The sequence below is a fragment of the Cheilinus undulatus genome, linkage group 3 (genome assembly GCF_018320785.1).
Source record: "Cheilinus undulatus linkage group 3, ASM1832078v1, whole genome shotgun sequence".
Lineage (NCBI taxonomy): Eukaryota > Metazoa > Chordata > Actinopteri > Labriformes > Labridae > Cheilinus > Cheilinus undulatus.
Genome location: NC_054867.1, coordinates 51,380,181 through 51,406,819, shown reverse-complemented (window position 1 = coordinate 51,406,819; position 26,639 = coordinate 51,380,181). Strand labels below are relative to the sequence as shown.

General features: G+C 40.1%; 1 protein-coding gene across 1 annotated transcript; it reads right to left on the bottom strand.

Moving 5' to 3' along the window:
• Window positions 1-211: 211 nt before the first annotated feature.
• Window positions 212-22,359, bottom strand: LOC121507336 (protein-glutamine gamma-glutamyltransferase 5-like). The gene is made up of 14 exons (XM_041783619.1): window positions 22,347-22,359; window positions 22,031-22,204; window positions 21,633-21,887; window positions 18,841-18,959; window positions 16,790-16,918; window positions 16,214-16,391; window positions 10,848-10,980; window positions 6,041-6,141; window positions 3,859-3,974; window positions 3,531-3,657; window positions 3,162-3,445; window positions 664-838; window positions 411-574; window positions 212-301 (listed from the first exon to the last, which is right to left on the bottom strand). Exons 1-14 carry the CDS (start codon window positions 22,357-22,359, stop codon window positions 212-214), a joined length of 2,058 nt encoding a protein of 685 aa, XP_041639553.1.
• Window positions 22,360-26,639: the final 4,280 nt, after the last annotated feature.

Genomic DNA, 26,639 nt, shown 5'->3' with positions numbered 1-26,639 from the left:
GAAACAGACACCTGAAAGTACAGCTAAGCATACAATTTTCAATGTAGTTTCTGTACAGAAACTCTGTTGTCACCACTCCGAGTCCAACACAAGTGCCAATATTCTGCTAAAACATGCAGGATGTTAAAGCAAGAAGCGTTTCACATGTGGGTGTGCTTGTGCCCACAAAGAGCAACTCCATCAAAAAATACTTTGAAGACGTGAGACCTTGTTAACCGTCTTTTTGAACAAATGTCCCATTCTGCCTGAAGTCCTCTACAATCATCTCAGTCCCAAAGAAGAACACCATCAGTGGACACATCTAGAAAGAAACAAAGAAAAGATGGAAAAAAAGGAAGGAAGGAAAGAAAGAAAGAAAGAAAGAAAGAAAGAAAGAAAGAAAGAAAGAAAGAAAGACTTTGTCTACATACTGTGACAGAGATTGGAGGGTCCTCCAGGACCACGTCATCGTCAGCTTGGTAGGGGTGATCTGGGTTCTTTTGGTCCTTGACGATGACAGAAACCTTCATGCCGTCACTCCCAAACATGGGTTTACAATAGTCTGAGAACTTGACCACGATTGGGATGGTCAGATCTTCAAGAAAAGGAGAGATGTAGTCAGTTTATCTCAATTCTTACCAGTCAGTAGAGTTTTTCTTCAATCCTTTGAGATAAATCCGTCACCTTTCCCTGGCAGCAGTGTCTCCTCCTTCTTGTTTTTGAGGATGATCTTGGTCGGTTTTCCGTTGTAATTCATGGCTTGAATGTTGTATTTGATGATGAGTGGTCTTTCCTTGGGACTTTTACTGTTAAGCTTCAGATTCAGGCAGACATCCTTACCATTTGTTGGCTTTGACACCTAAGAAAAAGGAAAGAATTTGGACAAAGGAGGATTTTATATACAGTGCATTCAGTAAGTATTCAGACCCTTTACATTAACTCTGTAAATGTAGCTCAGGCTCTTTGCATTTCTCTGATCTTTGCTGAGATGTTTCTACACCGTGATTGGAGTCCACCTGTGCTAAATTAAATTGACTGGACATGATTTGGAAAGCTCTCAATAAAAGGCCTCACAGCTGTCAAAGATATCAGAGTAAACCAAGCCGTGAGGTCAAAGGAGCTGCGCACGTGCACCTCGGTCCTGGCTACATCACGTGTTATATTGCTCTGATTGGCCCGTAAAGATGTGACAGACAGAACCTCTGCCTTTTCCCAAATGCTTAGTATTAAAGGTTTTCCAGGTGGATGCATAACCTTGAACTCCTTCACTTGGGGCAGGGACTCTTGACTGACTCTGACAGATGTAATGATGAAGCAAATTTTGATTTTATAAAGAATGTTAGCACTTTAACATCTCCTGCTAAGGAGTAGGAAATAATCCTGCAGACTTTATCTTCAACTATATAATATCTGTACCTGAATGACAGATGTGGATTTGTACAAACAAGAATAAAATCACAAAATACATTTAAGTTTGTTTTTTTTTCCCCAAAGTTTGAGATCTTGTGATTTCCTGGAGCTCTTGACTAGTTTAAAAAGCACCTGCTCATTTGAAATTCTTTTTTATCCCATATGCTTTATGTGTTCACACCATTAAATGATTTAAAAGGTGCACCTCATAATGATTGGATTATATATGTTTTTGTCCTGTTATAAATAAAGTAGACTGGGAGATAGCAACTGTTAATGCCTTCGGCTGCAAAGCCTCACTGCCAATATCCTGTTACAACATCCAGAAAAGCATTCCATGTTTGGGTGTGAATGACATGCACGATCACAACACCGCATTCAGAGTTAATATGCAAATTAGATGGTAGTGTCATAAACATTTAGTTTTTTGTTTTTCAGTGAAACTCATGGATGGGGTTGTGCCTCAGGGCTCTCTGGATCACTGAAATCAATCAGACACCTGTGATCATTAGTTTGCCAGGTGAGCCCAATTGTTCCACATTATAAAGCAGGCCACAGGTTTCAGCAATATGGGGAAAAAAAGGATCTCTCTGCTGTTAAAAAGCCTCAAATAGTGTAATGTCTTGTACAAGGAATGAAAACATGAGATATTTCACGAAAAATTAATCTTGATCATTGTACTGTGAAGAAATTTGTGGCTGATTCAGAGTACAGATGGGTTTGTGCAGACAAAGGTATAATGAGGAAGGACAAATCCATCAGATTAAGAGAGCAGCTGCTAAAATGCCATTACAAAGCAGCAAACAGGTATTTGAAGCTGCTGGTGCCTCTGGAGTCCCATCAAGCTCAAGGTGTAGGATCCTCCAGAAGCTTGCATTCGTGCATAAACCTACTATTCAGCCACCCCTAACCAATGCTCACAAGCAGAAACAGTTGCAGCGGGCCCAGAAATAAATGAAGATTAATTTTCAAACAGTCTTGTTTACTGATGAGTGCTGTACAACCCTGGATGGTCCAGATGGAGGAGTAGAGGATGGTTGGTGGATGGCCACCATGTCCCAACAAGGCTGCGGTGTCAGCAAGGAGGGGGTGGAGTCAAGTTTTGGGCTGGAATCATGGGCGGAGAGCTGATAGGCTCCTTAGGGTCCCCGAAGGTGTGAAAATGACCTCAGCAAAGTATACAGAGTTTCTGACTAACCACAGTCTTCCATGGTACAAAAAGAAGAACTGTGCCTTCCATGGCAAAATTACCTTCATGCATGACAATGCACCATCTCATGCTGAAAGAATCCTTCTGTGTCATTGGCTGCTATGGGCATAAAAGGAGAGAAACTTATGGTGTGGCCCCCATCCTCCCCTGACCTCAACCCTATTGAAAACCTTTGAAGCATCCTCAAGCTAAAGATCTATGAGGGTGGGAGGCAGTTCACATCAAAACAGCAGCTCATTCTGACATCTGGCAAAGAAATTCAAACAGAACCTCTCCAAAAACTCACAAGTTCAATGGATGCAAGAATTGTGAAGGTGATATCAAAGAAGGGCTCCTATGTTAACATGGAACTTGGCCTGTTAAGATGTTTATGATTGAAATAGCTTTGATTTCAGTAATTATAACCTAATGCTGCAAATTCAACAAATGACCATTTTCAGTTCTTTACAACCTATAAATCTTTTGAAACTCTGTTGTGCATAAGTATTTGGATGCATTTAAAGTTTTTTTTTCTTTTGAAAAATGTTTCTTTAAAACTAGTAATATTATCATCTCTAGTTACCTCTTCAAATGTGATGTTCACTTTGGGTGGTGGTGGTGATGTTGGTGGTTTGGGGGAAACTTCAGGAGTTCCCCCAGCTGATCCTACTACCGCTACGTCAGGTGGGATGTCATCTGACAGTGTTATTGGTTTCGTCGCTGCCGTTGTCATAGAGACTGTTGTCCCCCTCTCCGCCTCCTCCCTCCTCCTCCTCCTTTCCTCCTTCTCTTCCTTTCTGATCTTTTTAAGGTATTCGCAGTTTCTGAGTTCAGCTTTTTTAAAGGTGTATCTCTCTAAAGATGTTCCTGTAAGAGAAATTATTGAGCCATTGTTTCAGGTCAGATCATCCACCTCTCGTGTGAATTATATGTTTTATTTTGGCTGACTCACCTTCTTGGGGTTTGTAGGTGAGGGTGAGGTCCTCTCTTTCATCACTGCCCACAGCTTTTGTGGAGATACGCTGACCAACTCTCTTTGTGTCAGTCTCCATCTTCTCGCATTTACCATTGTCTTTGATCTGAAAGGACAAACATTTGAAACCAGAAGAAACTATTCAGCTAAAGTCTACTCATTGATCAGAACTGCCTGCAGCTTTCTGAGCTTATAATTTCCTTCTCTCTCATGCTGTTGTCTTTTTGATTGATTGATTTGTTCACTAAAGGCTGTGGTATTTGCTCTGTTATTTCCATGATGATGGATTCAAGCTGTGTTTACTAACCACCCAGACGACGCAGTCAGCGTTGACTTCAGCATAGACGAAAGGGGTGTCGAATTCTACCTCTGTGTGTCCACTCAGGATGGCCAGCTTTGGGGATGGACCGCAGCAGTAAACACCTACAGGAGAGAGAGGCACAGAAATTAGAATTTGGACAGAAATCTTCTGCAATGAAATGAAATTATGGGACGTCTTGTGTCCAAGAGCTTCAAAGGGGAGATTTATCTCACACCAGAATCTTGGCAATGACTATTTTTATGTGAACTTGTGTATCCTGGTTTCCTCAGCAAAAAGTTAAAGTGTCAGGAGCATCTTTGTGATCTTTTGAAAATAAACTGTCTTCTCGTTATGTGCAATATGCTTCCAATCATAATATCTGCCAAGTATAATGGTCATTATAATACAAAAATTGCTGTTTGTGGTATACAGCGGTGGTTATCAACCTTTTCAGCCCCCAACCCCCAAAATAAAGGGGCCAGAGACCTGGGACCCCCACTGTACCTGAAGGTAGTTAAACACAGCCATGCACACTCCAGAATAGTCATTTGCAGACCAAGCTGCCCATAAGGGAATGTAAAGAGGAGAACTTTTTTTGGTGGTCAGCAAAATCATGGTCCATCGTGAATTTAAGCTGTGATATCCATATTTTACATTTACACTTAATAATAACCACTCTTATCGAAGCAACAAATATACATCTTCTTTTCTGTCATTTGTGCCGTGTTGGAAAAGGTGGTGAACTGGGATTTTTAAAGTAAATAGAAAGTAGAAGATAAAAGTGGCAAAAAATATGCACAAAATGGCAAAAACAGAAACAAAAAGTGGTAAGAGGGGATTAAAAGTAGCAGAAATGGGTTTAAACTGGCAAAAAAAAAAAAAAAAAATTGGTAGAAATGGGATTTAGAAGTGGAAGTGGAAAAATGGGATAAAAAAATTGGCAATGAAGGGGTTAATAGTGGTAATAACAGGTCTACAGGGGCAACAATAGGTGAAAAGTAGGTGGCAAAGATTAGTTTATAAGTGACAAAACAGGCAGAAAAAAAGTGGTGAAATGTGTTAAAAATGGACAAAAGTTGGTTTAAATTGGCAAAAATTAGTAAATATGGTGAAATGGGATTTAGAAGTAGGAAAAAGTGGTTCAAACTGACAAAAACGGGTAAACTAAGGCAGAAAAATAGGCAGAAATTGACAGAAATGAGCTAATCAGGCAAAAAAAAAATGGGCATAACAAATAGTGAAGTGTAAAAAAATTGTATAACGAGTTAATAGTGGCAATAATGAGTCTACAGGGGCAACAGTAGATGAAAAGTGGCAAAAACAGGCAGAAAAAAGCATTGGAAAAGGTTTAAAATTGACAAAACATATTAAGAGTGGCAAAAAAATTGTTTAAATTGGCAAAACTTGGTGGGAAAAATGGATGAAAATGGTTCAAAATTTGTCAAAATTTGTGTTAAGTGGCAAAAGTGGGAAAAAGATGCAAAAAAAGGTGCAAATTTTGCAAAACTGGTGAAAAGTGGAAAACAATAGTAACAAAATTGAGAGGGAAAACTTCATTTAAAAAAATCATTCATCTTTTAAAGCATCTGGTGACCTCCTTCTATATGCGATACCCCCCCCCCCATGTTGAGGACCAATGTTATACAGGAGCAGTTGAACCTTGCATCAGGTTTAGGATTTCAGAATTAAATCCTGTGTTTTTCATTGGATCAAGTGTCCAACGGCTTGGAGATTAGTGAATTTTTCAGTGAGTTAGGACCTTTTCACCTCCTGCTGTCATTGACTTTGATTCATCTTCAGTCACGGCTGCACCTCTTGTCTATGGCGCCTGCATGATGCACTCACATATCTACAATATCTATGTAGCTAAGTTAGCTTTTGCTACATCTGCTAAAGCTCCGACGCTAAAGCTAACTTAGCTACACTAGCTTATTTAGTAACATTCATTATGAAGCCAGCATAGCAAAGTTAGCTTTAGCTAAAGTTAATGACTTTTAGGAGGTCTGAAGGTCATTTAGAAGATGAAATACTAGTTTTATTATTGTAAAGACACTTTATGTCTTTATATCTCTGCTGTGCCTTTAAAGCATTGATGTAACAGAAATGTCAGCACATGAAACATGGAACCAAAGTCAGGCCATAAGAGCAGGGAGGGAAATGTGTCCCAGTTAAAGTTTAAACTCCATACCATCACTCCTCTCCTGAGGTGTTGGATCCAGAACCTGCCAGCCGCTGTACTGTTCGTTGTCATGCCGCTTCATGCACCCTTCTACCCACACGTGGAAGTTCCTGAAACAACACTGCATTTAGATAATGCAAGATCATCCATGCCACTGTGGAAACTCTCTGACAGCTGTCTAATCTGGTCTTTGTTGAACATCCCTATTTTGGATAAGAGGTTAACACTACCAATCATTAGAGTGGCTTCAGCTCTTGGTTTGTTCTAACACACTGATATTCTTCATTTGGAACAAAAATAAGTTTCTTTGTCACAACACTAGTATGATTACAGCGATGTACGATGGTTGTGAAGCAGCATGGCATCACAGTAAGGTCAGAAATATTTAGTCTGGTTTTATGCAAATTGTGTTTTCAGTGATGAGACCATCATCCACAACCAATGGGTGTCAGTGTTTTATGTAAGCAGGTTAAAACAGTGAACCTTTCAAAAAATGAACATGAGCATAGAACAGTCTGAAGTTGCTGAGTGTCCACTCAGAACTCAAAAGATGGGAAAACTTTTCTGCTCAGAGCTGCAGTCAGATCTCTGCACCGTCGTCTGTTGTTTCAGGCTGACATGAGGTATGGTAAACCTTCACTGAGTTTTTCAAAGTAAAAACCCCAACAGTGTGTTTCTGGGATTGTTCTTTGGTTATTGCAGTATGTTGTACAAGCTTCAGTTTTTAACTTTCCTCTCATTTTTACTCTGTAAATGATTGAAAAACATCAGATTATTATAAGAGATAATAACTTACATGCGATCTCCATCTCCTTTTAACCTTGCAAAGCAGATTGATATGCTTGCTTGCTGCAATTTTCAAATTGAAGAAGGTGCAATATTTCTTTAACATGAAATTTGTGTCTAAATAATAGTTTAAAACATTTTTGTGGCAGAGATGTTATGCATTAACCTTGCAAAGTAGATGGATACACCTGTTTCCTTGTTTCTCACTGGTGAATCCATCTTGCAAAGCTCCCATCTGAACTGTTTGGGTCCAGTTAGAAACTGACAGGACCAATCAGCGATGAGGGGCTGTACTTTCAGGCGCAGCAACAGAGTCGTGACATAAACAAGCAGTAGCAAGAGCTGGTGCAGTTATGGCGGAAAAGATTAGCATTAATGCTGCTAAAGTGCCAGTTTTATCAGAACTTGACGAACTGTGAATTTCCACCAGATACATGATGGGAAATAATCTCAAAAGGAATCGTACTCTAGTCTTGTGATCCCCAATCTTCGCAAAATTCTAGTCCGTGACCACAAACTCAGTGACTTGCTGGTGAATACTCTTTAGATGAGAGAGGATCTCAGGTGTCAGTCTTTTAGAAGTATCTTAAGAGTTTTTTTGAGCAAATTGCTCTAGGTTAAGGCCAGCATTCCTGCTGTGCTCTTAAAGTTGTAGTCCGTGGCATATCTTTGCTGAGTGTTTCTGTTTCATGGATTTGCATCATGTTAAACCTAGCCTATTTTCACCGGGTTAAGACGTCCTGCGGCAGTCTTTTTAGCGTCATTCCTGACTGAACCTGCACAGCCTGCAGGTGTGAGTAGGCACGGGGAGAATGATTCAAGTGTCCCACTGGTTTTTGGCTAATTTCAACCATATCCAAGCATGCAGAGCGCTGCAAACTCGGCTGATCTGGAGAGTCAGCTGGAGGGTGTGCACCTTGCTGCAAAAGCCCGTCTTGTGACCGCTGTCTGTCAGCAGTTATATTTTAGCACTGACTCTCACAACAGCATGCGCTTCACATTTGTCTGTTTTCCATATTTGACATGCATTGGCATCTGTCATCAGCACATGTTGCATATTTTGCCAACAGGCCAAAGAGCATTCACAATGTTCCACCGATGCATCAGTGCATCAGTAACTCAGTTATATAGTTTTTAGCAGATGCACAGACCTTAGATAACCCTCACAAAGAGCTGTCAACATATCATTAAATCACTCCACCACAACAGACAACACCAACATATAAAAGGCTGGAGGTGAGGCTCGCAACCAAACACTAGATTTAGCTCATAACTCAACAAGAAACAACAGGCAGACACATCCATATGACCTATAAAACTGGAACCATTAAACCTCCTGGGGATTTGGCAGAGTTTATTTGGTTTATTTCATAATGCCATTGAGGTTGGTGTCTTGTTGGTTCTTGACACGCCCATTGGATTCTGAGGCAACGCTTCAGGCTTACAGAAGAATTCAACACTGACTTTATCATGTGATAGAAATGAAAAGTCAATTTTTTTAATTCTTTGCCTGCCTATAAGGTCTGTGTTTCTTTACATTTCAAGAAAAAAACAAAATAAAATAACAACATGAGCTGTTTCTGCACTCTCAGCGCCTTTTTTGGTACTTTTTAAGCTTTTATCAAAAGGAGGAGGACAGTGGATAGAATTGGAAATAGGGATGAGAGAGTAGGGGAAAGAACATGGTGCCTCAAGCTGGACTTGAAAAGGTTTTGACCTTCCATACACACGTCAACAGTGTTTTAGGTCACATAAAACCTTTTTGAAAACTCCTTCCAGGGTGAAGATTTTAAGAAATTAATCTCTTGGTTAGTTCATGTAGGACATGGTAGTCATACGCCCAGCGGTGAGCAGCTGACGGCCACTGATCCCAGTTATCGCCTCCTAGCTTCCACAGCCAATCGCAGCACTTTCTCTCAACACAGCGATGTATTTAGATATGACATACTTCCTAATCCCTGCTTGTGTTAATGCTGATGTACCACGGTGCTGCAGCTGAAAAAGCTTAACCTCCTCCATCCCAGCCTCCTGTTTTATAGCATAAAGCTTGTTACACCATCATATTCAGATTCATGCTATATGGATTAATTGCTTTTGATCTAATTTTATTGTACTCAGTATGCATTGCCATTAATGTATCCATCCATATGGGGGTTTCTAGCCAAGCACTCCCTGGAAAGTGGCTAACCCAGAGAGCATCTTTAGAGCAGAGCCTTCTCCACCAAGTAAACCTCTGTAAACATTTTGCAAAATGTATGACAAGAGTGTTCCTGACTGAAACTGAGTGAGCTGCTTCACCAACACAGTTTCAAAAATACCTGCCTACATTGAACTGGGTCTGAGTTCACAGTAGAACCTCTGTAACAGCACCACACTCATCAGCATCAAAGTGTTAAACATTACTGGGCTTATCACTGGCTTGTGATCTTGATATTTCTAGAATGCTTTGAGGAATTTTCTTCAAACTTTACACAAATATCCACTCTGACTGAATTTGCTGTAATAATGTCTTTTTCCCAGGCAACTATCGGCAAAGCTACACTATATTGCCAAAAGTATTCACTCACCCATCCAAATAATTGAAATCAGGTGTTCCAATCACATGGCCACAGGTGTATAAAATCAAGAACCTAGGCATGCAGACTTTTTCTACAAACGTTTGTGAAAGAATGGCTCGCTCTCAGGAGCTCAGTGAATTCCAGCGTGGTACTGTGATAGGATGCCACCTGTGCAACAAGTCCAGTGGTGAAATTTCCTCGCTCCTAAATATTCCACAGTCAACTGTCAGTGACTGAAGTGGTAAGTCAGTGGATGCTGAGATGCACAGTGCGCAGAGGTCACCAACTTTCTGCAGAGTCAATCACCACAGACCTCCAAATTTCATGTGGCCTTCAGATTAGCTCAAGAACAGTGCATAGAGAGCTTCATGGAATGGGTTTCCATGGACGAGCAGCTGCATCCAAGCCATATATCACCAAGTGCAATGCAAAGAGTAAGTGCAGTGGTGTAAAGCATGCTACCACTGGACTCTAGAGCAGTGAAGACGCGTTCTCTGGAGTGATGAATCGCGCTTCTCCGTCTGGCAATCTTATGGACGAGTCTGGGTTTGGCGGTTGCCAGGAGAACGGTACTTGTCTGACTGCATTGTGCCAGGTGTAAAGTTTGGTGGAGGGGGGATTATGGTGTGGGCTTGTTTTTCAGGAGCTGGGCTTGGCCCCTTAGTTCCAGTGAAAGGAACTCTGAATGCTTCAGCATACTAAGAGATTTTGGACAATTCCATGCTCCCAACTTTGTGGGAACAGTTTGGGGATGGCCCCTTCCTGTTCCAACATGACTGTGCACCAGTGCACAAAGCAAGGTCCATAAAGACATGGATGAGAGAGTTCGGTGTGGATGAACTCGACTGGCCTGCACAGAGTCCTGACCTCGACCCAACAGAACATCTTTGGGATGAATTAGAGCGGAGACGGAGAGCCAGGACTTCTTGTCCAACATCAGTGTGTGACCTCACAAATGCGCTTCTGGAAGAATGGTCAAAAATTCCCATAAACACACGCCTAAACCTTGTGGAGAGCCTTCCCAGAAGAGATGAAGCTGTTATAGCTGCAGAGGGTGGACCGACATCATATTAAACCCTATGGATTAAGAATGGGATGTCACTGAAGTTCATATGTGAGTCAAGGCAGGTGAGCCAATACTTTTGGCAATATAGTGTATATAGAAAAATGTCAGCCAAACTGAATCCTTTTTGAAGTCTCCAGTGTGAACCACCTTGACCTTTCCTCAAAAAAACAGGGATAAAAATCCTCATCTTCTGCTCTATTGTCATCAGTTTTGAACCTGAACTAGCTAAGGCTTCATGCTTTGGTCCAGTTGAGTTTTCCAGCAAATACCTCTCAGCTACAGTCATCTACAGGCCTCTGTTTACAATACAAACTCAGACAGGGAGAAATGTTTTGTTTTTTGTTGTAGTACTCAATATCTTAGTGGATTATTCAGGCTCTAAACTTGAATTTGTGTGTGCCCTCACCAAACACTGTCAGATTCAAACAGCAGGTTTCCTTCCTCATCGTAGAACTTGTCGATGGTCAGATTGCCGTCGTTGTCGTGAGCTGAGGCGAAGTTGGTGACCACACGGCAGGGGATTCCAAAGAACCGCATCACTGGGAACCAAAAAAATACAAAAGACTTGAGTATTTTCTCCTCTGATGTTCTCAGATCTAGACCAGTTAAAGAGAGTCCTGCTCACATACAACCCAAATTCCAAGAAAGCTGGGGCACCATGTAAAATATAAATTAAAACAGAAGTCAATGATTGCCAGATCTCATAAACCCATATTTTATTCACAATAGAACAGAAAAAAACATATCAGATGTTGAAACTGAGACATTTTACCATTTCATGAAAATATTAACTCATTTAGAATTTGATGGCAGCAACACATACCCCCATTCACTGTCTGGATTGGTTCACTAACTGGAATGGCTGTATATACAGTTGTGTGCGAAAGTCAGGGCACCCCTTTAAAAACAGCATATTTTATATATTAAAAAATTCATATTCATATTTATAGTCTCTCTGGTATATGGGAAAAAAAGAAAATATTATAAGGAAACATTAATGCATAGTTACATTTTATTTTATAAATTGAACAAAATTACAAAAATAAAAAAACATCATTTTGGCAAGTGCAAAAGTCGGGGCACCCTGAGAGTTTCAAAGTGTCAGATTCTTTTTACAAGTTCAGACCTTTACCAGCTCATTAGTTCTGAAGCAGGTGTCAACAATTGTCATTATGGAGCACCAGCTGGTGCCGGTTTCAGGGTTTCTTAAATACGGCAACTCCACAAACCTTGTGCAAACACTCAGCAACCATGGGTTCCTCTAAAAAACTGTGTAAAACAGGAAAAATGAAAGTTATTGATGCCCACAATCCTGGGGAGGGCTACAAGAAGCTAGCAAAGCGTTTTCAGCTTGCAATTTCCACAGTGTGAGGTATAATAAAGAGATGGCAGGTGAGGGGAACTGTGGAGGTCAAGATGAGATCTGGAAGACCAAGGAAAATCTCGGAGAGAACGGCTCGTAGGCTGGTCAGAAAGGTAAATCAAAACCCACATTTGACTTCAAAAGACCTGCAGGAAGATTTAGCAGACTCAGGAGTGGTGGTGAACCCTTCCACTGTGTGGCGATACTTGCACAAACAAGACCTTCATGGAAGAGTCGGCAGAAGAAAACCTCACCTGCGTCCTCATCATAAAATACAACGTCAAAAATATGCAACAGAACATCTACCGAAGCCTGATGACTTTTGGAAACAAGTGCTGTGGACTGATGAAGTTAAAATAGAACTCTTTGGCCACAGTATGCAAAGGTATGTTTGGAGGAAAAAAAGGAGCAGCATTTCATGAAAAGAACACCTTGCCAACTGTTAAATATGGGGGTGGATCCATCATGCTTTGGGGTTGTGTTGCAGCCAGTGGGACAGGAAGCATTGCTCAGGTGGAGGGAAGAATGGATTCCATTAAATACCAGCAAATTCTGGAGGCAAATATCACAGCATCTGTAAAAAAGCTGAAGCTGAAAAGAGGATGGCTTTTACAATCGGATAATGATCCTAAACATACCTCAAAATCCACCATGGACTACCTCAAGAAACGCAAGCTGAAGGTTTTGGAATGGCCTTCACAGTCTCCAGACTTAAACATCATTGAAAATCTGTGAGTAGATCTTAAAAGAGCTGTGCATGCAAGACGACCCAAGAATATTGCACAACTGGAAGCCTTTTGCAAGGAAGAATGGGGGAAAATCCCAAATAATAGAATCCAGACACTTGAAAACACTTAAAAAGTGTTTACAAGCTGTGATATCTGCCAGAGGGGGTCTTACTAAGTACTGAAGGTACTGACGCTGTAGGGTGCCCCAACTTTTGCACATGCCAAAATAATAATTTTTTTGGAATTTGGAATTTTGTTCAATTTATAAAATAAAATGTAACTATGCATTAATGTTTCCTTATAATATTGTCTTTTTTTCCCCATATACCAGAGAGACTATAAATATGAATATTAATTTTTTAATATATAAAATATGCTGTTTTTAAAGGGATGCCCTGACTTTCACACACAACTGTGTATATATATATATATATATACATATACATAGCACTGGTGCTACAGAGGTCGACAATCTTGTAGCACAGAACTTTTTTTTGTGTGTGTATTTATTAAACATTTATTTGACATGGAGACACAGTAACATTGATGCTGTGACATTTAATCATACACAGGTCCCAGAAGCACTGCTGTAAGTGTTTATAGCAAAGTGCTAATTTTCAACACTTGTCCATGGGAGACTTTTAAATTTAAAACTTGTAGCATAATATATAAAATGTTTCTTACATGGTTACCAACATGTAACCTAAATATATGCTCAGTAAGTGAAAGTACTTGAAAAACAGTCTAAATTACAGCCCTACATTAATGTCTAACAAAGCTAACAGCCAATCATTGTTAAGGATTTTGGGGTGCAGCAGAGAAGAGAGACACTGATGGTTCATCTCCACATCCAGACACAAAACAAGAGCAACCTGCAGGAAGCTGACTAACTTCATAGAAGTGTTGGTGCTTGAAGACGATTAGAACAATATGATTTGGAAATCAGACCTTGAGATAGATCAGACAGAGGAGCAAATGAGCTCCATTCATGCTGCTATTTGCTGCTGTAATCTCTTTATCATTCTTTTTTTTTTTTTTTTTTTACTTTAGGCAGGACCAGAATCAGCTGAAGTCTTTTTCTGTGTTCATTCTTATTACTTAAACTTTAAAATGTGTTCTAGAGACTAAAGTATGTTTCTGTGTTCATCCTTAAACTGTGTTTCAAGGACTGAAGTGTTAGGTCTATGCATGTTTATATTGGTATTGATATTGGCTAAATTTAATTTGTAAATATCAACATATTGTACAAACCTCAATATTGTTAATCCTAGTCAAACTAAGAAAAAGAGTAAAGTACAAGTTTTATGTTCTTATGTGGGCCTTTTTGATAGATTTCTTGCAGGTCAATTCAAAAGGACCAAGGACCACAGTTGGCCCACAGGCCATAGTTTGGACAGCCCTTACTGATACGCAGAGTAATAGGAAAATATTTGCAACATTAAAAATTCATTAAACACTGTTAGAGTTTTGTCCATATTGTATCAAACTGGGGTCTGATGTTTATAGAGCTGATATAAATGAATAAATCCCTCTTTTCTCTCTAACACTGTAATGACAACATCAGCACTATTGGAGTTAAATGGTAATTAAAACAAAAAATCTATCACCAAATCGTGTCTTTACCCTAACAATACACATAAAGTTTATGCAGTGTGCTCCTGTCATTCTCCCTCATCTCTCCGTCAGACACAGCTGTCTGTCTGTCCGTCTCATATCAGACCTGTATGCTACATTCAGATGTATATTGTCTTGTTAACCAAATAGCAGCAGCTACAATATTAGTGAAGAGAAAATGCATCGTTTAATACATTAATCTTTAACCAGAAGTTAGCGCAGACTGAGCGCTCTGTCCTCTCACTGACAGCCAACACACTGTGACGTATGAACTCGTGCAGGTCACTTTCTCGCCATCGTATCAGCTGCGGAGCGTGGCCGCTCACACTCCAGATGCAGAGGATTGCGCATGACAAGAGGAAAGCAAAATTAAAGGATTGGGCATGAATTGCCATAGGTTCAACAGACTCATTATTCTCTGCTAGTCTGCATAATTGGTTGAAACTGCTGCACCACAATGCTGCATCTGCTGTCAGACATGAGTACGGCACATGCACATTTCCCTCAGAACTCACACGTCCGCAGCTTTTTGCCTATTTTAGAGAGGTAAATCATACCGGTGTATTTTCATGTCAAATTGCGTACCCGGTATGCAAAATGCGTACAGGTTGGCAGGTCTGAAGGAATAAAGCTCGAAAGAATAAATTAAACTAAAGGCAGGTTTATTGACATTCCCCTCACGTCACAACAAGTAACATACAAAACAAAATACTTCACGTCCTTCACCAACACGGCATATTCCCCTTCCTCGTCTCTTGTGGCATTTACTGGCCGTACATACCACCATCTCTTAATTTTATTGCTTTGCAAAGCCAGCAGGCTCCGTCAGTGTAGGACGCATGACAGAAAAATGTAAACAACGTGCAAGGATTGTGGGAAATGTAGGATTTCACGGAAATTTCACAGGAAACTACTCCGCAGCAGTGCGCTTGACTATGGAAGCTCTGATGAGTGCAGACATTCCACACGGAGTCCGCTCTGCTCACAGTACGCTCGAGTATGTTTGGGCCTTAATAGTCGCGAGGAGGAAAATAAATATTCATGGATACTTTTTGGAGTCAAAGCTTGAATACCAATAAAATCTGATACCTCGTAAAATCGCGATTAAGACTTTTTAATACTTTTTAAGGGCCTTAATTTTCCCACAATTGATTTATCAACTTTTAATACTTTTTAAGACCCCGCGGACACCCTGCTCTTGAACCTCTTCAGGTGTGCAGAAGGTTTTCTTCATCATTAAAAATCTATTTTGGAAAATTGAACTGTTTTTTTTCCCTAGAGTATCATTGACTTAAATAAACTTAACTTATTTGCTGTCTCACTACAGTCTCAAAAAGTTACCTTTTCCTGGAGTGATCATTGACCACAGAGCGTTCCATTCCGCTCTGTAGTAATATAAGGTCACGTATTGTAAAAAAAAAAATCACTTTTTCAGGCTTCTCTTGCAAAAATATGTGCCCCTGGCCTGTCCACAATACTCCCAAGAATCAGAAAAATCCATTCCCTTCCACCCTCTCTTTCAGAAAAAATGTGCTGAAACAAGCCGTTCTCAGATGTTCCCCTCATGATGTCATGTGGGGAGTTAGCCCCGCCCCCTAGTTTAGTTGGCCCTGCCCACTTGGAAGAAAGTTCCACCCTCCTGTCCTGATCCTCCTCTCAGCTGGAGGAGGATCAGGAGAGCCACATCCATTTCCTGAGAGGAGTGGAGTCAGGGGCGGAGTCAGACAGCTCAATAACATTTAAAGCCACAGACACAGAAACAGCTCGTTCTGAGCAGGGCTTAAACAGAGGGGTTTTTAGACCTTAAAAAATCCAATACTTGAGTGTTTTCTCAGCAACAAACTTCACAGGCATGTTTTGGGGACCTCTGAGACTGATATAAACCTGTCTTAAAGAAGTAAAATATGTGACCTTTAATATCTGAGGTTGGATTTTTATGACAGTAGACTAGAATTTGTATTCAGTAGTTCATGAAAAGGGAGGACAAATTTGACAAATGTGTCTTTGCAGTTGTGAAAAAGTGTAATGCTTTTCAGCTGCAGAAAAGCTTAAGAAGTCAGACATTACCTGAACACATCACTCCAGCAAACACCCAGCATTGCCCGTATTTGACGGGACGGTTGTTGCTGTCAAGCCACTGGGTAAGGATGTCATGACTGCTGCACCAGCGACTGGGACTGCATCCACCTGAATAATCACCTGACCAATTTCCCTTCAGCACACCTTTGTCATCCTCGCTGTTGATCTGCATGAAAACACACAGAGAAGGATGTCAGAATCTGAATCATCAGTAACACATAGTATGATTAAAAAGACAAGAGATTTCTTTTGTGGGGTTTTTTGTCTATAATGATAATAATGATGTTAAAAAACACAATACATAAAGCCGGTGAAGTGCAGTACTCCTCAGTAAAAGAAAATACATTTTGCATAAAAATCTGTGTATAATTATGTGAAAAAGTTGTTCAACATAGGTTATCCATTCCTGTAAATCTAAATCTATATTTCTTCAACTTCCCTCACTAAGGCTGTGTCCAAAACCCACTTTGATTGTCAGAAAGTCTGAATTTACTAAAATCATCCCAGGTATGGTTTAACTCAGCTGTAATAATCTTTCTGGTGTATAAAACACAGAGGATTTACCATGGCACTGATCACACGGCTGACGTAGGCTGGGTCCCACCGAAGAGAAACATCCAGAGCAGGATCTTCCTTGTGCTTGTGGTTGAGGTCCAGCACTTGCTGACCAATGGTCACCATGTTGTCTTCAAACTGGACATAAAGAGACAGAATTTCATGTAAACACAGCAGGGGGAATAAACTTTATTATGGGGGAAAAAAAGAATAAAGTGGTTCATGCTCATAACTCCATGTCCCTGAGTTAATGGATTAAACTCTCTAAAGCTTCTAAATGTTTTGGTTGGTGTCCATGTTGGCACCCCTATGGAGAACATTTTGGTTCATCTTTGCACTTTTTTCCACTATACGTGTCTGGATAAAAACTTAACTGTCTTTTTACAGGCATATCACTCACTGTGAATCTATGGAATCAACATAGTTTCCCAAAAGAGGTCCATTATTTCTATTAATACGAAGATCTTTACCCATGTTTACTTTCATAAAATCACACACAGGTATGAAAGGTGCAACTGGTCTAGTATCAGGACCTACCCCACATCGTTGATAACAATCACAACACAAATTTATGTTGTCATTACCTCCACCAAGGAGGTTATGTGATCAGGTGGGTTTGTTTGTTAGTTTGTTAGTTTGTTTGTTAGCAACATAACTCAAAGTTGTGGACAGATTTTCATTAAATTTTCAGGAAATGCCAGAACTGGCATAAGGAAGAATTGATTAGATTTTGGGACTGATCCAGATCACCGTCTGGCTCCAGGAATATTTTTTTAAGGATTCTGCACTATTGGGAGATAGGGCTAATGGTGGAGGTCTGTGTTCTTACCACTTTACACCAGGAGATGGCGGACATGAGTAACTTCAATCCCAGCAGTTTTTGGGTGTGTTTCTATTCAAAGTTTTAGAGTTTATAGAGTTTGAAAGGCGCATACCCGGTTGAGGAGACGAGTTGGAGCGTAACAGAGAGAAAGACTGCGAACTGTAGCAAGAATGCTCACAATGCTGGGAGGAATAGAGGAATATTCACCCTCTGCCATGACTTCCAGTCGTCCAGTGAGACCATGGGTGCAGCTGTTGGCACACATAGCGAAGCCAATGCTTTGCCTCACCGTGTTTCCACCCCACCGGGAGGGAGTAATCAGCGAATGCCGTGGTGAGGGGCACATGGGGACGGATCCAGGAAATTTTCGAAGGGTTCTTCCCTACTGGGAAGTAGGGCTAATGGCGGAGGTCTGCGCGTTCCGAGTTCTTTTTTAGTTATTGTTGTAAAAATTGCATTTAAGAACTTGACAGTGCTTTTTTAAGGTTGTGAGCAAATGCTCCATTCATTCTCCTCTCATTCAGGCTGCTTCTGCTTGCTTGTGAAACTTCCACTCCGATTTTTCTCAGTATTTATGAAACTTTCTCTGCCTGTGTTCAAGACCTTCTCTGTCAATGTAGAAGAATGTCTCTGCACATGCTCAAAACATTCTCTGCACATGCTCAAAACATTTTCTGCCCACAGGTTATTTCATTGCACGCTTTCCCACTTTCTCGGCCTGCATACAAAGCTTTCTTTGTCCATCTAAAAAAACCTTCTCTGCATATGCTCAAATACGCATGCCAACATATGAAACTTTTCCTGCCAAGGTACAAAACTTCCTCTGCCCATACACCTTTTTCTTCCCCACACGAAACTTGCACATGCTCAAAACTTTCTCTGCTTGGTCTTGTTACCACTTAAATGAGTTTATAAGGATCAGATATCTGCACAAATATAGTATGTTGAGAAAGACAGTATTTACCGGAGGCTTTTCTCCATTCCTTCCTTGTCCAACCAGAAAAAATAAACATGAGCACATTTTCCTAAAAAGTGCATCTCTGGATGTCATCATTCATTAGAATAGAAAATGAATCTCATTCTCTAAGAAACTGTCAACCATTATTCATAAATTGCGTTTTGAGTTCAAAGACACAAAGGACGCAGTTTGATTGGCTGTGACTGCTATTACCTAAAGCACCAAAATCTCTAACATTAGGGTAAGTGTGTTTGTATGAGCAAAAGAGAGAGAGAGTACCTGTCCAAAGTCCCAGTCCATAGGCGTATTGCAGAAAACGCTTCCTCTCCATATTCTTCCACTTTCATTCATCACATATTCCTGTCTGAGCTTCTCATCTTCCATGTACACAGCGTCCTCTGTGGAGAACGAAGAGATTCATCAAAAGAGAGACAGGGAGAGAGAGAGACAGACGCACAGTTTGGTTATTCTTACAACAGGCAGATATTTCAAGGACTCATTCCTCAATAGGAGGAAGAGTTCAGGGAAAAATTCTGCAAAGCAATTTTAATTTTCTTTCTGCCTTCAGAAACGTAAACAAAACTAGGGCTGCAAACAGCACTGAAGGGACCTCGCACCCTCCTGTAACCTCCCATGTGACACTGTTGTCTTGCCAGAGAATGATGAAGAACATAGGATCAAGTTTTGAAAAAGTTACAAGAGGTTTAAGTCATTTAGCACCATAAAAAGGCCTTATTGTGAAACTGTGATGAAGCTGGTGGACTTCCTGCAGGATTTTGGCATGGGTCCAAGAGGCTTTTTTGTAGGTCTGATGATGATGACCTATATGCACACTGAAATTCTTAAGCCTGGGTTAAACAGTGTGCAGGGGATACATTTTTTTTGCAACACATAAAAAACATAAAAAAATCAGTAGAGGAATGTTCGACTGACAGAAGCTGGCGCTGTGACAAAAGTAATGACATTGATGTATGCATGTATTCAGGACCAATGTGTGATTATCCTTTGGAGGTTGGGTGATGATTGAAATAAACACTAAAAAGTTAGAAGGCAAAATAGATGTAATTCCACAGCAAAAAACAGCCAAAAACAAAGTTTAAGTTCAGGCTCCTGTCAACCCCACCCTATGGTGAAAACTCACCATTCGCACAACTTTGGGTCTCAAGGTTGTCTAGTTTGAGTAAAAAAAAAAAAAAAAAAAAAAAGTTCCGGAGTCAATCAGATTAAATCCCTCAGACAAGTTCATTCAAATGTGCTAAGTGTCCATCAGTGGAAAAGGTCAAAAACCGACAAATTTTGACCTTTTGTAGTTCGGTTCCTGTACGCTTCAGAGCAGAGGTCATCAAGAACATTCACACAAGGGCCAGATTTAGTCCCGACAGAAACTCTGGGGGCCAGACTTTCAAATACACAAAAATTAAATAAATATTTTGGGTTTGACTGAAATATTATAGTAGTAATATCTGTATTTTCTTTCAAAATGCAGGAGATTTTTAGGAATTACCAGTGAGATCTATCAGTGAGATCTATCCCTATTATCTATGCAGCAGGCCACAAGGAGCCTGACAACAGGATTGGCTGGACCCCTGAAAATCCCAGAGAATGGGCCCTCCACAGTTGTGATTTAGTACTAGTATTAACTCATTTTTGACACTTTGAACCCCTTTTTGCCTCTTAAACCAATTTTTTGCAAGATTTTAACCCCTTTTAAAACCAATTTATGACACATTTAACACATTTTTGCTTCTCTTGCCTCTATAACACATTTTTTGCCATTCTTTAACCCATTTAAACCACTCTTCCTGCATGTTTTATCCCATTTGTGCCACTTTTTTGTCCTTTTTTCAATTTCTTCTATTTTTTCCACTTTTAACCCTTTTTCATTACAAAATTTTGAACAGTTTTTGCAAATTAACTTTACTTTTTGCCGCTTTGAATACATTTTGATAGTTTTTGCCTCTTTAACCCAATTTTTACCAATTTTTTTACTCAATTTTTACCACTTTTCCTGCATATTTTGTCCCCTTTGTGCCACTCTTATCCATTTTGCCACTGTTCTTCTATTTTTTTGCCACTTTTAAACCTATTTTCAATACTTGTTTTGCACTATTTTTTTTGTCATTTGTAACCAGTTTTTTATATTCTTTGCCCCTTTTTTCTCTTTCACCAATTCTTGCCACATTTTAAACTCTTTTCACCACTTTTTCTGCCAATTCTTGTCCCTTTTTGCCACTTTAAAACCATTTTGCCACTAATTAGCTATTTTTGCTACTCTCTAACCTCTTTTCACTACTTTATCTGGTCATTTTTGCAACACTTCTACCAACCTTAACCCTTTTTAAATATTTATTAAATATGACAATACATTTCTGCAAAAACAGATCAAATGTGAAATAATTTTTAAAAAATTATAAAATACTAAGTTAAAATATTTCAATATTAATTGTTTGTGGGATGGATTTAACAGCTGCAGACATTTAAATCCAAGGGATGCTCTTAAAACCACATCTTCTTTTCCTACTTTTCTAAATCTAATGATCTTCTGGGAGCCAGACAGGAAGCTTTGGGGGGCCTAATATGGCCCCTGGGCCACTAGTTGATGATCAGTGCTTTAGAGGATGCTCATAATGTAATTTTTTTTTTCATCTAATCGTGACACATATGTCTACCTATTTTTATGCATGTAGGTCTTAACCAGGGCCCTATCTCATTTTGACGCCCCCAGAGGCACTTGTGTGATGGACATGCACTGTTCCACCACCAGATGGCTATTTCTCAAGGGGGACAGTTTTTGAGAAAAAAAAAAGACTTTTCACATATATTAAAGCTCCCAAAACAGGCCTCGAATTGATGGAAACTCAGAAACAATAGGGTCCTCACCAACCCTTGCTCGGCCCCTAATAACAAAAGCACTTGAAAGACTCTTAGACAAATTTGCAACCCACTAAGAATGCAGTCACAACCCACTTTGAGTCCTGACCACTAGTTGAGATAGAGGAACCAAGAAGAGAATGAGATGCAGATAAACAGATGAATGATATTTATCATCCAGATCGTTCAGGTGGACATACTGGGGCACCAGGGGTTGAAGAGCACCATCGGCATTGCCAGCAACTTCTCCTCCTTTTTATATTCTGCCATGATGACGTACTCTCCTACAGGGGCGTTAGCCGGGGGGGTGAGCCTCAAGATCAGCTCTTCCTTCATAAGGGACGATGTTGGATAGACCTCTAGCGACCACACTGCCTTCGCCTCTGGTGAACGCTCCACGCCGTCTGGGACAGAGAGGTAGCACATCGTCCCCCGCTCCTGACTGGCATACATCCCTGTGGACAGAGTCAGACATCCATCAACAGCCCGCATAACTATCACTTCATAGACTGGTTAAAATGATTGTAAGAGGTTGTGAAAGTTTTTTCGCTGAAGCTCTGTGTGATTGCATAAATAGAAATACTGATGATGGACATACCCGTGATTGCCTTGATGAAGAGCGGGCTCGCAGAACTGTTCAGGAAAGGCTCCGTCAGTGTGACGGTGATCTTAAAAGCCTGACCTCGCCTCACGATCAGCTGGTCCTTGGAGATCTCTTTTGTGCGGTGGTCAAAGTTGTTGGAGGGACAGTGGTGGTTGATGTCCTTAAAAACTGTAGTCAAAGACACAGAAGAAATGTAAAAATATGCACCAGAGAATGGAATTTCCTATTAGAGAATTAACCAACAAAACTGAATGTAATTACTTCTTAAGACCTCTGCATCATCAATGAGACAGTTTCCTTTAAGAAAGACCAAAGGCAGTCATTTCGCACTGATTTTGCTGCACTTAAACTGATATATTCATTTGTACAGGCAGCTGCACAGTAGTTGCCTGGCTGTGTTGATGTTTCTCACAGCATTAGCTCTCTATGTGACCAAACTGAGATGTTTAGTAGTTCATTAAAGCAGGCTGAGGAGGTCTGAGGCTGTTATTAGTCAGGATAAATGTGCTGCTCTGTGGTGCTGATCAAAGGCTGGTTTCAGTTATAATTACAAGGGTGATCAGACTTTGACATCACCTCTGTTATCTTATTATAAAAACCAGATCAGACGTAGAAACTGAGACATTTACTATTTCATGAAAAATCTTTGCTCATTCTGAATTTGATGGCAGCAACACATCTCAGAAAAGTAGGGACAGGGCCATGTTAACCCCTGTGTAGCATCCCCTCCTCTTCAAACAACAGTCTGTAAACGTCTGGGAAGTGAGGAGACCAGCTGGTGGATTAAATAAACAAATGAGTGGCATATGGAAAAGCCAATAAGCAACGTTTAATCGGAGCCCCTTCTTGAATAGCCCTCAGTGAGCAACTGCTCAGTCATTGGCTAAAGTCAAAGCTTGTTACCTCTCGCGATGTTTGAGTTAGAACACAATGGCAACGTACTTCGAGGTTCAGCAACAAGCAACTTGGTAAAGTCTCTTCTACAAGACCCGTTTGAGAGAAGAGCGTTACCAGAAAGTTGCGCTTTAAATCACTTGGTCCAGATCAACCAGACATTATTATTAGACAGCAGGACAAGGCTGGCGGGGGGCGGCAATAAACTCGCGGGAGTCGCGGCTCCTGTAGCTGGTATGCTCGCAAGGCTTGGCTAACTGGATGCCCTCAAGCTAACACCTTATTTTGCTTCCCATGTCTGCTTTTTAAGACGTCTGGAACAGATCCAAGTTGGACAGTGACGGGTGTGCGAGATTCACAACATTTGTTGGAAAAGGTTAAAAAACACAAGAGCTCCAGAGCACACATGGATAACTCCGTAAAGTTGGCAGTTTTTGGGAGAGTGAATATTGCCAAGCACCTGGATGACGGCTACAGGACAGCGGTGAGAAAACACAACGAAGAGGTGGATAAAAACAGACACGTGCTATCTAAAATAATAGACTGTGTAAAATTTTGTGGGGCATTCGAGTTGGCCTTACGTGGACATGACGAGACCAACGTCTTGCACAACCCCGGTGTTATCCAAGAGGGTCTGGCTGCAGCCAGATGCCTCTCGTGTTTTCAGGGGTTCAGTGGACCTTGTGGCATCCCTGGACAGTGTGCTGGCTGAACACCTGCAGACGGCCACAGTTTTTAAGGGCATGTCAAAGACGGTACAAAATGAGCTGTTAGACAGTATGCTTTCAGTGGTAAGGACTCACATTATGGAAGAGGTAAAAAAGGCTGACTTTATTGCTATCCGAGCAGATGAAACTACAGATGTTTCTACACTCTGCTAGCTGGTGCTCATGCGCTACGTTGACCCGAAAAATAACATCCAGGGGTGCCTTTTTGAGTTCATTAACATCCAGGACGCAACTGCCGACACCATCGCTACTGCACTGCATGAACGACTGAACGCCATTCTGCCTGACAGACAGACGACCAAACTTATCCAGGATGGATACCTTTTTTTCAGACATTGGAGGATTTTCTGCCTTTTTTTCCAGATCACACAAGCGAACAGCTGTTCTTGACCAAGTGGTAGCCAAGAGACTACCCAGAGCCTCCACAACGAGGTGGAATTTTCCCTCCAGGGCAATAAACACAGTGTTTGAACACAAGGATGACCTCCTGGAATGTTTTCAGGCTAAAAGAGACCCGGGCAGCTTTGATCCTGCTACTGTCTGAGAGGCTGGGGGCTTCCTTCGGATGCTGGAAGACAAGGATTTTTGTTTTTTTTCTATCACTGTTCCTAAACATCTTCCCACATGTGGACATTCTTTTTAACCAGCTGCAGAGGAGGAGCGTAGACCCAGTTTATATTGCAGCACTTCTGCAAAGGTTCAGAGACAGCATGCAGAAGATCAGGTAAATAATACATTCACTTTTGCAGATAAAAGTTGTTGTTTTAAGAAAGTTTTTGTTCACTTCTTACAATCTGTAAGGGCATTGACTTTAAAGAGGAAGATTATCATAAAACACACTGGTTATATTTGTGTATAATCAAAAGAGTAACAGTTATATCAATTATGGCATGTAACATTATCTGGTGAAGCTCTGTGTTGAATCAGGTGCCCATCAGGTTTCTGTCAGGGCATCAGTATTGGATATTGAAGATCAGCAGGATTAAAATCTATAGCATTTGACTTATTGAAGTAATTGATGCTGAAATTTAATTGTATATACTTACCAAGACAAATAAACAATACTATATATCCTCCTGAGACCCTGCATGCACAATTGGGTAAATCATTGTATTTTGACTTTCCTACAACCCGCTAACAACTTCTGCTATTCCAACTTTAGAGGTATTTGTCCAGAATTTTCATCAAAGTTTAAAGTTATTTGCTTGGAATATCTGGAGAATTAATTTTGTGAACTTTAAAGGGAATTTGATGAATTTATTCATAAAATTTAGGGGATTTGATTGGAAATTCGTGGAGGGGATATTCTTTGGAATTTTTCTGATTTTTTTGTGGAAATTTTAGGGAATTTACTTGGATTATGGGGGAACATGTTTGAAATTTTTCCTTAAACATGTGAGTGGAATTTATTTTTAAATTTCTGTTAATTTGATTACAAATTTTCAGGCAATTTTCTCAATTCTTTCCAGGAATTTTCTTGGAATTTTAGGTGAAAACTTAATGTAAATCTTTAGGCTATTTAGGAAAAGGTAACTAAACATTTGGGGGAAATCTGGGGGAATTTTGCAAGAATTTTTAAATTTTACTGAAATTTTTAGTAATTTAGGGGATTTCTTTTTTTTTTTTTTTTTTTTTTTTGCTTTTTGAATCTCTCATTATTTTAAAGGGATTTTTTTCTGGGCTCTCCGGAACTTTTTGTCAACTTGTTAAGGTCTCAGGTCTATTATCAGAAAAAGGACTTTACCGTATGTCACTGAATGACTGATATCATTTCTTACTAACTGAACAACCTCCTATCAACTCGCCAAAACACACTCAAAATGTATACAAAATTTAAAATCTATATTTTTTAGAGTTACACTGTAAGGTAAGCCTGTTGCCCTCATTTTTGGACATATTTTTTGGTAAAAGCCTTCCTTTTCAAAGAAAGGACTAACTAGTCAGGTCAAACCACTGATAAATCAGAAAAGGGTGAAACTTAAAATGCACTGCAAATAAAATCTCAGGTCTCAGGGGGATATGGAATCTAGTAGATGTTATTGTACATTAAAATGTATAAAGAACTTATAGATTGCTGATAGGTAAGAGTTTCTGTGAGTGATTTTGGGCACCAATTTTTGTAAAATTTTGGTTCAGGTCCACCTTCACCTCCCAGGTTGGGGAGAGTGCCACTGGGCCGCAGCACGAGGCCAGTAAGCGACGGAGGATGCTGGGACCAGGGGAACAGCAGCGGCTGGCTGCAGAGGTGAAAATTTCATTCACATTTTTAATATCAGTGGGTTGTACATTCGTGATATAAGACATAATTTTTTTTCTTTTCGGTCACACAGGTTATATGTATGTGGCCATCTGAAATTGACCTGAACACATGTCTGCTCGCTTGAGTAAAAGAAGCGATCTTAAAAAGGACTCGCATAATTACAAGCACACAAAAAGCTACTCAAATACATTAATTTAAGTAAATTTAAAACAACCATGGGACATTCAATAAATCACCTGTCTTGCCTGTATCGATGCTCAGTTTGGCTTTCAGCATATCACCTTGACCATGTTTCCATGCCTAAAGACACTGGTTGCTACCATGGAATTGGTTGATTTAATAATTGTGTTAATTAGAAGAAGAACAGGTGCACCTAAAAAAAAAGTTTTCGGTCAGTGTATAAAATGCTCTTACAGAGCTCCTAATTTGGCTTAAAATATTTGATAAAAATTACACTCCAACCCCTTTTTCTCATTACCGATTCTCTTGCATTTGTTTAGAGGCATCATGTTGAGTCTGATTTATTTTTTATTTAATAGGGACAATGCAGTGCAACATTGTTCCATCACAGATTATAAATCTGATAAAATGCACAGCATTTATAGCTACTGCTAATTTACAACTCCAGTCCCAAGATGGGCCTTTAAGTAATCACAGTTCATGAAGTGTCCATCCTTCAGCAGCATAAAACAGCACAGTGTTTTACAGTATAAAGATGTAA

Bases quoted from the DNA above. Each gene is read 5' to 3' on its own strand.
- LOC121507336 (XM_041783619.1), bottom strand. The intron at 16,919-18,840 runs GTACTCTCTCTC...CTTTATGTCCAG, and splicing joins TGGACTGGGACTTTGGACAG to TTTGAAGACAACATGGTGAC. The intron at 16,392-16,789 runs GTAAATCCTCTG...GTTTTCATGCAG, and splicing joins GCCGTGTGATCAGTGCCATG to ATCAACAGCGAGGATGACAA.